The 12,138-nt window shown below is 37.1% G+C and overlaps 1 protein-coding gene across 16 annotated transcripts in view; it reads right to left on the bottom strand.

Moving 5' to 3' along the window:
* Positions 1 to 12,138, bottom strand: part of NRG4 (neuregulin 4) — a 132,542-nt gene that overhangs the window by 82,727 nt on the left and 37,677 nt on the right. For 6 of the 16 annotated variants that reach the window (XM_089906952.1, XM_089906951.1, XM_089906949.1 and 3 more), the window contains 3 exons: positions 5,153 to 5,305; positions 1,074 to 1,149; positions 142 to 185 (listed from right to left, as the gene is read on the bottom strand). In XM_089906952.1, the coding sequence (XP_089763078.1) occupies positions 142 to 185; positions 1,074 to 1,093 (64 nt within the window). In that variant the 5' untranslated portion in view covers positions 1,094 to 1,149; positions 5,153 to 5,305. Of the gene's footprint in view, positions 1 to 141; positions 186 to 1,073; positions 1,150 to 5,131; positions 5,306 to 12,138 lie in introns of all 16 variants that reach the window. The other 10 variants (XR_016392030.1, XR_016392028.1, XM_089906957.1 and 7 more) reach the window with 7 other exon arrangements.

Here is a 12,138-nt window from a genome sequence, read left to right on the forward strand (position 1 = left end):
CAGAAGAATTTAGAATTAACATAGTAGAATTCATTGAGTAATTATACTACTGTATACTACTATTTATGATTAGAAAAGCAAATTGCTGAATGATTTATCTTTTGGTCCTGAAGGGGGAATCACATTGCTTTAAAATCGTACATTGTTGGTTCCTGATTGGTTCTGTCCAGAAAGTGACATAGAATCTATTGTGAAGAAGAAAATGGCATTATTCCAATTTAGCATTTAAAAAAATAGCATACTAATTTTAAAAAGTTATCTAGCATTTATTTGCCACTAAGATATCAATACCCTTAAGATATAACTGCTGTAGAACCAGATGTCTTCACTATCAGAATTTGAAATTTTAAAACTTTCCTTTTGCTTTAGAATTGAGAGGATTCTGTTTCACCATCACATTACAATTATAAAAGTATAAAAATGTAAAGAGGAAAACAGAACTATAAAGAATTTAAGTGGAAAAGAAGAAAGTAAACCAACCAGAACTAATCTTTTAGATTTTTTTCTTTTTTACACAATGTCATGCTTCTTTACAACCAAACAACTTTTAATAAGATAATTCTTACAACTCTTCAGGAATAATTTGGCTAACAAATAAAATCCCAGTTGACATTACATTATGCTAGAATCATGGAAGTCATCACATAGGGTTTCTCCACTGAGGGTGGAGTGTCAACTTTATCACAGAATGCTTCCTGTGGCTGAAATTAATGTCCTTGTTTTTAATAAGATTACAACCAGTCCTGACTCAGCACTTGCTGTTTTGTCAGTAAAGAATACTCATCTAACCTGAATCACTATCTCTGAATCTATTTTTATTCTGATTTCATTTACTTATTTGTAAAGTTGTTATCAGATTTAGAGTAAGCCAGAATTTGTCAGTTTGTAAAAAGTGATAAAATATAGGTCTAAAATAAAATAGTTTCATGTTATAAAGGAAGGTCTTTCAAAACCAAGGTATTCCATATTTCTAGGACAATTTTAGATGGAGAAAAATATAGTCTTGTGTTAATATACATTTGTTTTTTGGTTCTATTTCTATGTGACACACATTGACAAAAGTATAAACTTACAAGAAATTACCTGTTGGCATCTTAATTTTTAAATAGTTTCATTCTTGGTCAAAAGTTTAGGGTTGAAAAACAGCACCTAAAATTAACAATTCAGGAAAAATTATCTTCTTTTGAGAGCATTATAAAATGTCAAATATTGTAACAGTAATATTCTTTTAAACGATGAAAATAATTAAGACATTTAAAGGCTAGGACAAAATTATTTGGTTAGAGCATCTATTTTTTTAGATACTTATCACATATCAATAAAAAAATCTGAACAGATAAAACTAAAAGATCAACAAGCAGTATAAATGCACCAGATACAAATCATTGCCTAAATAATATAATGTACTCTTAAATCTCTCTTTGAAGAAACATCTAATGTTTTACTTTTAATAAACATTGTTAAATTAGTAGTATACTATATGAGATTATATATGAAAGATATGAGTCAGTAAGTGAAACTGAATAACCTGAATTGACTTTTCAACTTTTTCATAAAGCCTATTTCTAATTTGACTTTAACAGAACAACTTTCTATTTTTCAGTTTATTAAAAATGGCCAAAAAACACACTACAGAAAAAACTGCATTTAAAAGGTCTGCATTTCTATAGAAACTTTAAAAATTTTATAAAAGTACTTTCAAATTTACTGTAGATTGCACTACATTTACCAATATACAAATGCCTTTTAAAAAATATCTGGCATCTAGCAAAGCAAAGTAGCTATATATGAAGTTATCTGCTGTAACAGAAACAAAGGAATTACAAAATACAGTTGAAAAGATGACAGATTTATACTTACATTATGATTACATGCTCTCAATTTCTTTTTATAAAAGAGACTCACTCCTGACTTAAGCAGAAAGACTTTGTAACAGAAATCTCAATCAACAACTTCCTATTAACACAGGTGTAATAATCAAGGCCTTCTCTCAAAGCCAGTCACTCTTTCTTAAACAGACAAGCAATGAGAGAGAGAAAGACAGAAGTTAAACCTATTTAATTTGAAATAATCACTGGCTCATCATATGAGTTTCTTTTTCTAAAGAAACAAGGCTTACCTCAATAAAAACTCACATTCATACAAACAATAAATTTTGTTGGATATGCAGCGCTTCAAAAGTTTTTGAACAATGCAGTCTGCAGCAGCTGTGCCTTGCCCTTTATAACACGTCAAAAATCTGATTTATATGGCTGCAGTGTGCAGTGTGGGCGCAGTGGAGACAAAGACCAAGGTGTGCACAGAGGTCAGGCTCCAGCCAAGGGAACCACCCCTTTCAGTCCACATGTTCAGAGTTGCAAATGGAGCAGAATTTTATTTAGAAAAGAAGTTGTACTAAAAGCTGCGCTCTCAAATCACTGTCCAATTCTTTAAGTTATAAAGTAAACCACATTCTTTAGACTGCTAATTTATCTCTGCATGTCTGAATAATTCCAAAGTGTTGTACAACTTTGTGAAGAAAAGGAATTTGAATATGGAGTTAGTGGACAAGTATTCCCTGGGGTTTTTTAAAAAAAGGAATTTCCTTACAAAACGCGTAACGTTTATACAAACGGTGATTTGAAGTACTTATAAAACTGAAAGAAGGTAATGTTTATAATACAGCATGTGTACAATGCCATGTGCAATATGAAGTGAATATAATCACTAAACATGACTAATACTGATGGCAATATAACCATCTGCAAACTATAACAAAGCTGTAATACATGCATTAAGGGAAGCTATGAGGTTTAAAAATCATAAATAACTTAAAATATTGACAAAAACTATAATTTTGTTTAAAATGAAGTGCGGGGTTCTTCAGCACGTAATTACCTAAAGTATGCCAACCATTCAGATGGTTATCTTTTCTAAAACCACAATTCAGACATGACTCCTTGTGTGATGTAAAACATGGAAGTGAGTACATTTGCTCTTTTAAGAAAATATTAAAATAATCTCATATAATTCATATTCTGAGAACAATTCTTTTCATTACTATTATCTTCTACATTCAAAGGCAATTTTTACATAGTTACTATCTTATACATACACACACATACATATATACACACACACATATATAAAATTTTGTTAGCTTACAGTGTTTCGATTTTAAAATGGTATTTTTATGAAAAATCAGTAACCTTTATTATTTGATTTGAACTATGGAACTATGATGCTGTCCACTAACATGAAAATTACTACTAAATTGTATGTGAGAGGTAATAATCTGTGACTTCATTCAGGATATTAAAGATGTATTTATTAGGAGACATACCATGGCAGTTGGTTTGGTATTAATAATTTTTCACACAATACAAATAAACTTAACCTTTGAGGTTACATGATTCTAAAGAAGACCTAATGTTTTTCAAGTTGGCTTTTCACTCTAAATAAAAGCCATGGTCTTTAAGAATAATTTATTTGTTCATGCATCTATCAACAAATATGTTGTAAGTGGCAGGCTCTTGTTAACAAATGATAGACACATGAACAAAAACAGGTAACTACAAAAATGTTGTAGGCTGACATATAAACCATATTTTGGCTTAAAATGATAATTGGGCTTAAAATGATAATTTCATGCAATTCAACCAAATATAGTCTCAAAGACACCTATTTATGTCATTATAATAACACACACAAAAACAAAGCTTAACTATTAAGGAGAATCAGAGAAAGATTCCAAGAGGGAGTTTTATTTGTGCTGAGCCTTGAAGAATGAGTAAGAGTTTGTAAACAGAGATGGATGAACATTCTAGACAGAGGTGACAGCATGTTCAAAGGCACAGAAGAAATAAAATCCTAATGTATTCAGATAACTGCAGGTAGATTACAGGTCAGGATGTGTGCAGAGTATGTGTGTGGAGTGTGCATGAGTTCGTAAGAGGATAGGATGGTGGGGGAAGGAGTGGTAAGAATAGATCTTGTAAAATAACCAGGGTTCAAATAGTGACTCTATCTGAAAGGCAATAGGGATACTTTGAAAGGTTTTTAGCAAAGAAGTGGCATGATCACATCTACATTTTAGAAAATTCATTTTGATAGTGGTGTGGAAAATAGATTGCAACCTGCCGAGGAACTGGTATCAGAGAAAACTATTTGGAGGACATTTTAATAATCAAGAATAGTGAAGAAATAAAGCAATGGGAATGAGGATAAAGGAGAGAACTAAAGATATACTTAATAGGTACACCCACAGAATGGGAGAGCAGGGCACAAAAGAAAGAAAAATCAAGGCTAACTTTCAAGTATCCATTAGAGAAATGTATATTAAACCCACAATGAGATACCATTTCACACCCTACTAGAATGGCTATAATAAAAATGACAGACAATAACAAAGAGAAACTAGACCTCTCATACATTGCTGGTGGGACTAAAATGGTACAGTCACTTTGCAAAATAGTCTGAAAGTTTCTTAAAAAGTTAAACATAAATTTGCCATAAATGTATCCAAGAGATATGGAAATATGGGTCCACACAAAGATAGGAGTGTAATGCTTAGAACATTATACATAATGCCCCAAGCTAGAAAACAACCCAAATGTCCATCAACTGATGAATAGCTAAACAAAATGTGGGTCAACCAGACAATGGAATCCTACTCAGCAGTAAAAAGGAATGAAGTATTGGTACATGTTACAACATGAATTAACTTCAAAAACATGCTAAGTGGGGGGAGACCTTCAAGATGGCGGAGGAGTAAGATGTGGAGATCACCTTCCTCCCCACAAATACATCAGAAATACATCTACATGTGGAACAACTCCTACAGAACACCTACTGAATGCTGGCAGAAGACTTCAGATTTCCCAAAAGGCAAGAAACTCCCCACGTACCTGGGTAGGGCAAAAGAAAAAAGAAAAAACAGAGACAAAAGAATAGGGACAGGACCTGCACCTCTGGGAGGGAGCTGTAAAGGAGGAAAAGTTTCCACTCACTAGGAAGTCCCTATACTGGCAGAGATGGGGGTTGGCGGGAGGGAAGCTTCGGAGCCACAGAGGAGAGCGCAGCAACAGGGGTGCAGAGGGCAAAGCGGAGAGATTCCCGCACAGGGGATCGGTGCCGACCAGCACTCACCAACCTGAGAGGCTTGTTGGCTCACCTGCCGGGACGGGTCAGGGCTGGGAGCTGAGGCTTCGGCTTCGGAGTTCAGATCCCAGGGAGAGGACTGGGGTTGGGTGCATGAACACAGCCTGAAGGAGGCTAGTGCACCACAGCTAGCCGGGAGGGAGTCCGGGAAAAAGTCTGGAACTGCCTAAGAGGCAAGAGACCATTGTTTCAGTGTGCGCAAGGAGAGGGGACAGAGCACTGCCTAAACGAGCTTCAGAGATGGGCGTGAGCCACGGTTATTAGCGTGGACACCAGAGACGGGCATGAAACGCTAAGGCTGCTGCTGCAGCAACCAAGAAGCCTGTGTGCAAGCACAGGTCACTATCCACACCTCCCCTCCTGGGAGCCTGTGCAGCCTGCCACTGCCAGGGTCCTGTGATCCAGGGACTACTTCCCTGGGAGAACATGGCATGCCTCAGGCTGGTGCAATGTCACACTGGCCTCTGCCGTGGCAGGCTCACCTCGCATTCCGTACTCCTCCCTCCACCCCGGCTTGAGTGAGCCAGAGCCCCCTAATCAGCTGCTCCTTTAACCCCGTCCTGTCTGAGCGAAGAACAGACGCCCTCCAGCGACCTGCACGCAGAGGCGGGGCCACATCCAAAGCTGAACACCAGGAGTTGAGCGGACAAAGACAAGAAAGGGAAATTTCTCCGTGCAGCCTCAGGAGCAGGGGATTAAATCTCCACAATCAACTTCCTGTACCCTGCATCTCTGGAATACCTGAATAGACAACGAATCATCCCAAAACTGAGGTGGTGGACTGTGTGTGATTTTGTCTGTATAGCTTTGCTTTTACCATTTGTCCTAGATTTCTGTCTGTCCTTTTTTTTTTTTGGTATAGTTTTTAGCGCTTGTTATCATTGGTGGACTTGTTTTTTGGTTTGGTTGCTCTCTTCTTTCTTTCTTTTTTTTTAAATTACTTTTTAATTATTTACTTTTAACGATTTTTTAAATAACCTTATTTTATTTTATTTTTCTTTCTTCCTTTTCTTTCCACTTTTCTTGTGAGCTGTGTGGCTGACAGGGTCTTGGTGCTCTGGCTAGGTGTCAGGCCTGTGCCACTGAGGTGGGAGAGCTGAGTTCAGGACATTGGTCTACAAGAGACCTGCCGGCTCCACGTAATATTAAACAGCGAAAGCTGTCCCAGATATCTACATCTCAATGTTAAGACCCAGCTCCACTCAATGACCAGCAAGCTACAGTGCTGGACACCCTATGCCAAATGAGTAGCAAGACAGGAACACAACCCCACCCATTAGCAAAGAGGATGCCTAGTATCATAATAAGGTCACAGACACCACAAAACACACCACCGGACATGGTCCTGCCCACCAGGAAGACAAGATCCAGCCTCATCCACCAGAACACAGGCACTAGTCCCCTCCACCAGGAAGCCTACACAACACACTGAACGAACCTTAGCCACTGTAGGCAGACACCAAAAACAACGGGAACTATGATCCTGTAGCCTGCAAAAAGGAGACCCCAAACACAGAAAGTTAAGCAAAATGAGAAGACAGAGAAACACACAGCAGATGAAGGAGCAGGTAAAAACCCACCACACCAAACAAATGAGGAGGAAATAGGCAGTCTACCTGAAAAAGAATTCAGAGTAATGATAGTAAAGATGATCCAAAATCTTGGAAATAAAATGGAGAAAATACAAGAAACGTTTAACAAGGACCTAGAAGAACTAAATGGCAAATGAACAATGATGAACAACACAATAAATGAAATTAAAAATTCTCTAGAAGGAATCAAGAGCAGAATAACTTAGGCAGAAGAACGGATAAATGACCAGGAAAATAAAATAGTGGAAATAAGTACCACAGAGCAGAATAAAGAAAAAAGAATGAAAAGAATTGAGAAAAGTCTCAGAGACCTCTGGGAAAACATTAAACGCGCCAACATTCGAATTATAGGGGTCCCAGAAGAAGAAGAGAAAAAGAATCAGACTGAGAAAATATTTGAAGAAATTATAGTTGAAAACTTCCCTAATATGGGAAAGGAAATAGTCAATCAAGTCCAGGAAGCACAGAGTCCCATACAGGATAAATCCAAGGACAAACATGCCAAGATACATATTAATCAAACTATCAAAAATTAAATACAAAGAAAAAATATTAAAAGCAGCAAGGGAGAAACAACAAATAACATACAGGGGAATCCCCATAAGGTTAACAGCTGATATTTCGGCAGACACTCTGCAAGCCAGAAGGGAGTGGCAGGACATATTTAAAGTGACGAAAGGGAAAAACCTACAACCAAGATTACTCTACCCAGCAAGGAGCTCATTCAGATTAGACAGAGAAATTAAAACCTTTACAGACAAGCAAAAGCTAAGAGAATTCAGCACCAACAAACCAGCTTGACAACAAATGCTACAGGAACTTCTCTAGGCAGGAAACACAAGAGAAGGAAAAGACCTAAAATGACAAACCCCAAACAATTAACAAAATGGTAACAGGAACATACATATTGATAACTACCTTAAATGTAAATGGATTAAATGCTGCAGCCAAAAGACACAGACTGGCTGAATGGATACAAAAACAAGACCCGTATATATGCTGTCTACAAGAGATCCACTTCAGACCTAGTGACACATAACAGACTGAAAGTGAGGGGATGGAAAAAGATATCCCATGCAAATGGAAATCAAAACAAAGCTGCAGTAGCAATTCTCATATCAGACAAAATAGGCTTTAAAATAAAGACTATTATAAGAGACAAAGAAGGACACTACATAATTTTCAAGAGATCAAACCAAGAAGAAGATGTAACAATTGTAAATATTTATGCACTCAACATAGGAGCACCTCAATATATAAGGCAAATGCTAACAGCCATAAAAGGGGAAATCGACAGTAACACAATCATAGTAGGGGACTCTAACACCCCACTTTCACCAATGGAGAGATCATCCAAAATGAAAATAAATAAGGAAACACAAGCTTTAAAAGATACATTAAACAAGATGGACTTAAGTGATTTTTACAGGACATTCCATCCAAAAACAGATTATACTTTCTTCTCAACTGCTCATGGAACATTCTCCAAGATAGATCATATCTTGGGTCACAGATCAAGCCTTCGTAAATTTAAGAAAACTGAAATCATATCAAGTATCTTTTCTGACCACAACGCTATGAGACTAGATACCAATTACAGGAAAAAATCTGTAAAAAATACAAACACATGGGGCTTCCCTATGGCACAGTGGTTCAGAGTCTGCCTGCCGATGCAGGGGACATGGATTCGTACCTCGGTCAGGGAAGATCCCACATGCCGCGGAGCGGCTGGGCCCGTGAGCCATGGCGGCTGAGCCGGCGTGTCCAGAGCCTGTGCTCCACAGCGGGAGAGGCCACAACAGTGAGAGGCCTGCATACAGCAAAAAAAACCAAAAACCAAAAAACAAACACGTGGAGGCTAAACAATACACTACTTAATAACCAAGAGATCACTGTAGAAATCAAAGAGGAAATCCAAAAAAAACCTAGAAACAAATGACAATGGAAACACGACGACCCAAAACCTATGGGATGTGGCAAAAGCAGTTCTAAGATGGAAGTTTCTAGCAATACAATTCTACCTCAAGAAAAAAGAAACACCTCAAACAACCTAACCTTACACCTAAAGCAATTAGAGAAAGAAGAACAAAAAAAACCCCCAACATTAACAGAAGGAAAGAAATCATAAAGATCAGGTCAGAAATAAATGAAAAAGAAATGAAGGAAACAATAGCAAAGATCAATAAAACTAAAAGCCGGTTCTTTGAGAAGATAAACAAAATTGATAAACCATCAGCCAGACTCATCAAGAAAAAGAGGGAGAAGACTCAAATCAATGGAGCTAGAAATGAAAAAGGAGTAACAACTGACACTGCAGAAATACAAAGGATCATAAGAGATTACTACAAGCAACTATATGCCAATAAAATGGACAACCAGGAAGAAATGGACAAATTCTTAGACAAGCACAACCTTCCAAGTCTGAACCAGGAAGAAATACAAAATATAAACAGACCAATCACAAGCACTGAAATTGAGACTGTGATTAAAAATCTTCCAAAAAACGTAAGCCCAGGACCAGATGGCTTCACAGGTGAATTCTATCAAACATTTAGAGAAGAGCTAACACCTATCCTTCTCAAACTCTTCCAAAATATAGCAGAGGGAGGAACACTCCCAAACTCATTCTACGAGGCCACCATCACCCTGATACCAAAACCAGACAAAGATGTCACAAAGAAAGAAAACTACAGGCCAATATTGCTGATGAACATATATGCAAAAATCCTCAACAGAATACTAGGAAACAGAATCCAACAGCACATTAAAAGGATCATACACCATGATCAAATCGGGTTTATCCCAGGAATGCAAGGATTCTTCAATATACACAATCAATCAATGAGATAAACCATACTAACAAATTGAAGGAGAAAAACCATACGATCATCTCAATAGATGCAGAAAAAGCTTTTCGACAAAATTCAACACCGATTTATGATAAAAACCCTCCAGAAAGTAGGCATAGAGGGAACTTACCTCAACATAATAAAGGCCATATATGACAAACACACAGCCAACATCATTCTCAATGGTGAAAAACTGAAACCATTTCCTCTAAGATCAAGAACAAGACAAGGTTGTCCACTCTCACCAATATTATTCAACATAGTTTTGGAAGTTTTAGCCACAGCAATCAGAAAAGAAAAAGAAATAAAAGGAATCCAAATCAGAAAAGAAGTAAAGCTGTCACTGTTTGTAGATGACATGATACTACACATACAGAATCCTAGAGATGCTACCAGAAAACTACTACAGCTAATCAATGAATCTGGTAAAGTAGCTGGATACAAAATTAATGCACAGAAGTCTCTTGAATTCCTATACACTACTGATGAAAAATCTGAAAGAGAAATTAAGGAAACACTCCCATTTACCATTGCAACAAAAAGAATAAAATATCTACAAATAAACCTACCTAAGGAGACAAAAGATCTGTATGCAGAAAACTATAAGACACTGATGAAAGAAATTAAAGATGATACAAACAGATGGAGAGATATACCATGTTCTTGGATTGGAAGAATCAACATTGTGAAAATGACTATACTACCCAAAGCAATCTACAGATTCAATGCAATCCCTATCAAACTACCACTGGCATTTTTCACAGAACTAGAACAAAAAATTTCACAATTTGTATGGAAACACAAAAGACCCCGAATAGCCAAAGCAATCTTGAGAAAGAAAAACGGAGCTGGAGGAATCAGGTTCCTGGAGTTCCAACTATTCTACAAAGCTACACTAATCAAGACAGTATGGTACTGGCACAAAAACAGAAATATAGATCAAAGGTACAGGATAGAATGCCCAGAGATAAACCCCCACACATATGGGCACCTAATTTACAACAAAGGAGGCAAGAACATACAATGGAGAAAAGACAGCCTCTTCAATGAATGATGCTGGAAAAACTGGACAGCTACATGTAAAAGAATGAAATTAGAACACTCCCTAACACCATAAACAAAAATAAACTCAAAATGGATTAAAGACCTAAATGTAAGGCCAGACAGTCTAAAACTCTTAGAATCAAACATAGGCAGAACACTGTATGACATAAATCACAGCAAGATCCTTTTTGACCCACCTCCTAGAGAAATGGAAATAAAGACAAAAATAAACAAATGGGACCTAATGAAACTTCAAAGCTTTTTCACAGCAAAGGAAACCATAAACAAGACCAAAAGACAGCCCTCAGAATGGGAGAAAATATTTGCAAATGAAGCAACTGACAAAGGATTAATCTCCAAAATTTATAAGCAGCTCATGCAGCTCAATAACAAAAAAACAAACAACCCAATCCAAAAATGGGCAGAAGACCTAAATAGACATTTCTCCAAAGAAGATATACAGACTGCCAACAAACACATGAAAGAATGCTCAACATCATTAATCATTAGAGAAATGCAGATCAAAATTACAATGAGATATCATCTCACACCAGTCAGAATGGCCATCATCAAAAAATCTAGAAACAATAAACGCTGGAGAGGGTGTGGAGAAAAGGGAACCCTCTTGCACTGCCGGTGGGAATGTGAATTGGTACAGCCACTATGGAGAACAGTATGGAGGTTCCTTAAAAAACTAAAAATAGCACTACCATACGACCCGGCAATCCCGCTACTGGGCATATACCCTGAGAAAACCATAATTCAAAAAGAGTCATGTACCACAATGTTCACTGCAGCTCTATTTACAATAGCCAGGACATGGAAGCAACCTAAGTGTCCATCAACAGATGAATGGATAAAGAAGATGTGGCATATATATACAATGGAATATTACTCAGCCATAAAAAGAAATGAAATTGAGTTATTTGTAGTGAGGTGACTGGACCTAGAGTGTGTCATACACAGTGAAGTAAGTCCGAAAGAGAAAAACAAATATCATATGCTAACAAAAATATATGGAATCTAAAAAGAAAAATAAAAGGTTCTGAAGAACCCAGGGCAGGACAGGAATAAAGACGCAGATGTAGAGAATGGACTTGAGGACACGGGGCGGGGGAAGTGTTAGCTGGGACGAAGTGAGAGAGAGGCATGGACTTATATATACTACCAAATATAAAACTGATAGCTAGTGGGAAGCAGCCGCATAGCACAAGGAGATCAGCTCGGTGCTTTGTGACCACCTAGAGGGGTGAGATATGGAGGGTGGGAGGGAGATGCAAGAGTGAGGAGATATGGGGATATATGTAAACGTAGAGCTGATTCACTTTGTTATAAAGCAGAAACTAATACACCATTGTAAAGCAATTATACTCCAATAAGAATGTTAAAAAAAAAAAAGAAGACAATAGGATAACATTTGGAGTGTTAAAGGTATAGAATTTTGAACCTAGACATTTATAACCAATAAAATATCCTTTAAGTTTAATAAAAATTAAAACAAAACATGCTAAGTG

The sequence above is a fragment of the Delphinapterus leucas genome, chromosome 2 (genome assembly GCF_059928025.1).
Source record: "Delphinapterus leucas isolate spDelLeu-1000000601 "Yukka" chromosome 2, BTC_Dleu_Yukka2, whole genome shotgun sequence".
Classification (NCBI taxonomy): Eukaryota; Metazoa; Chordata; class Mammalia; order Artiodactyla; family Monodontidae; genus Delphinapterus; species Delphinapterus leucas.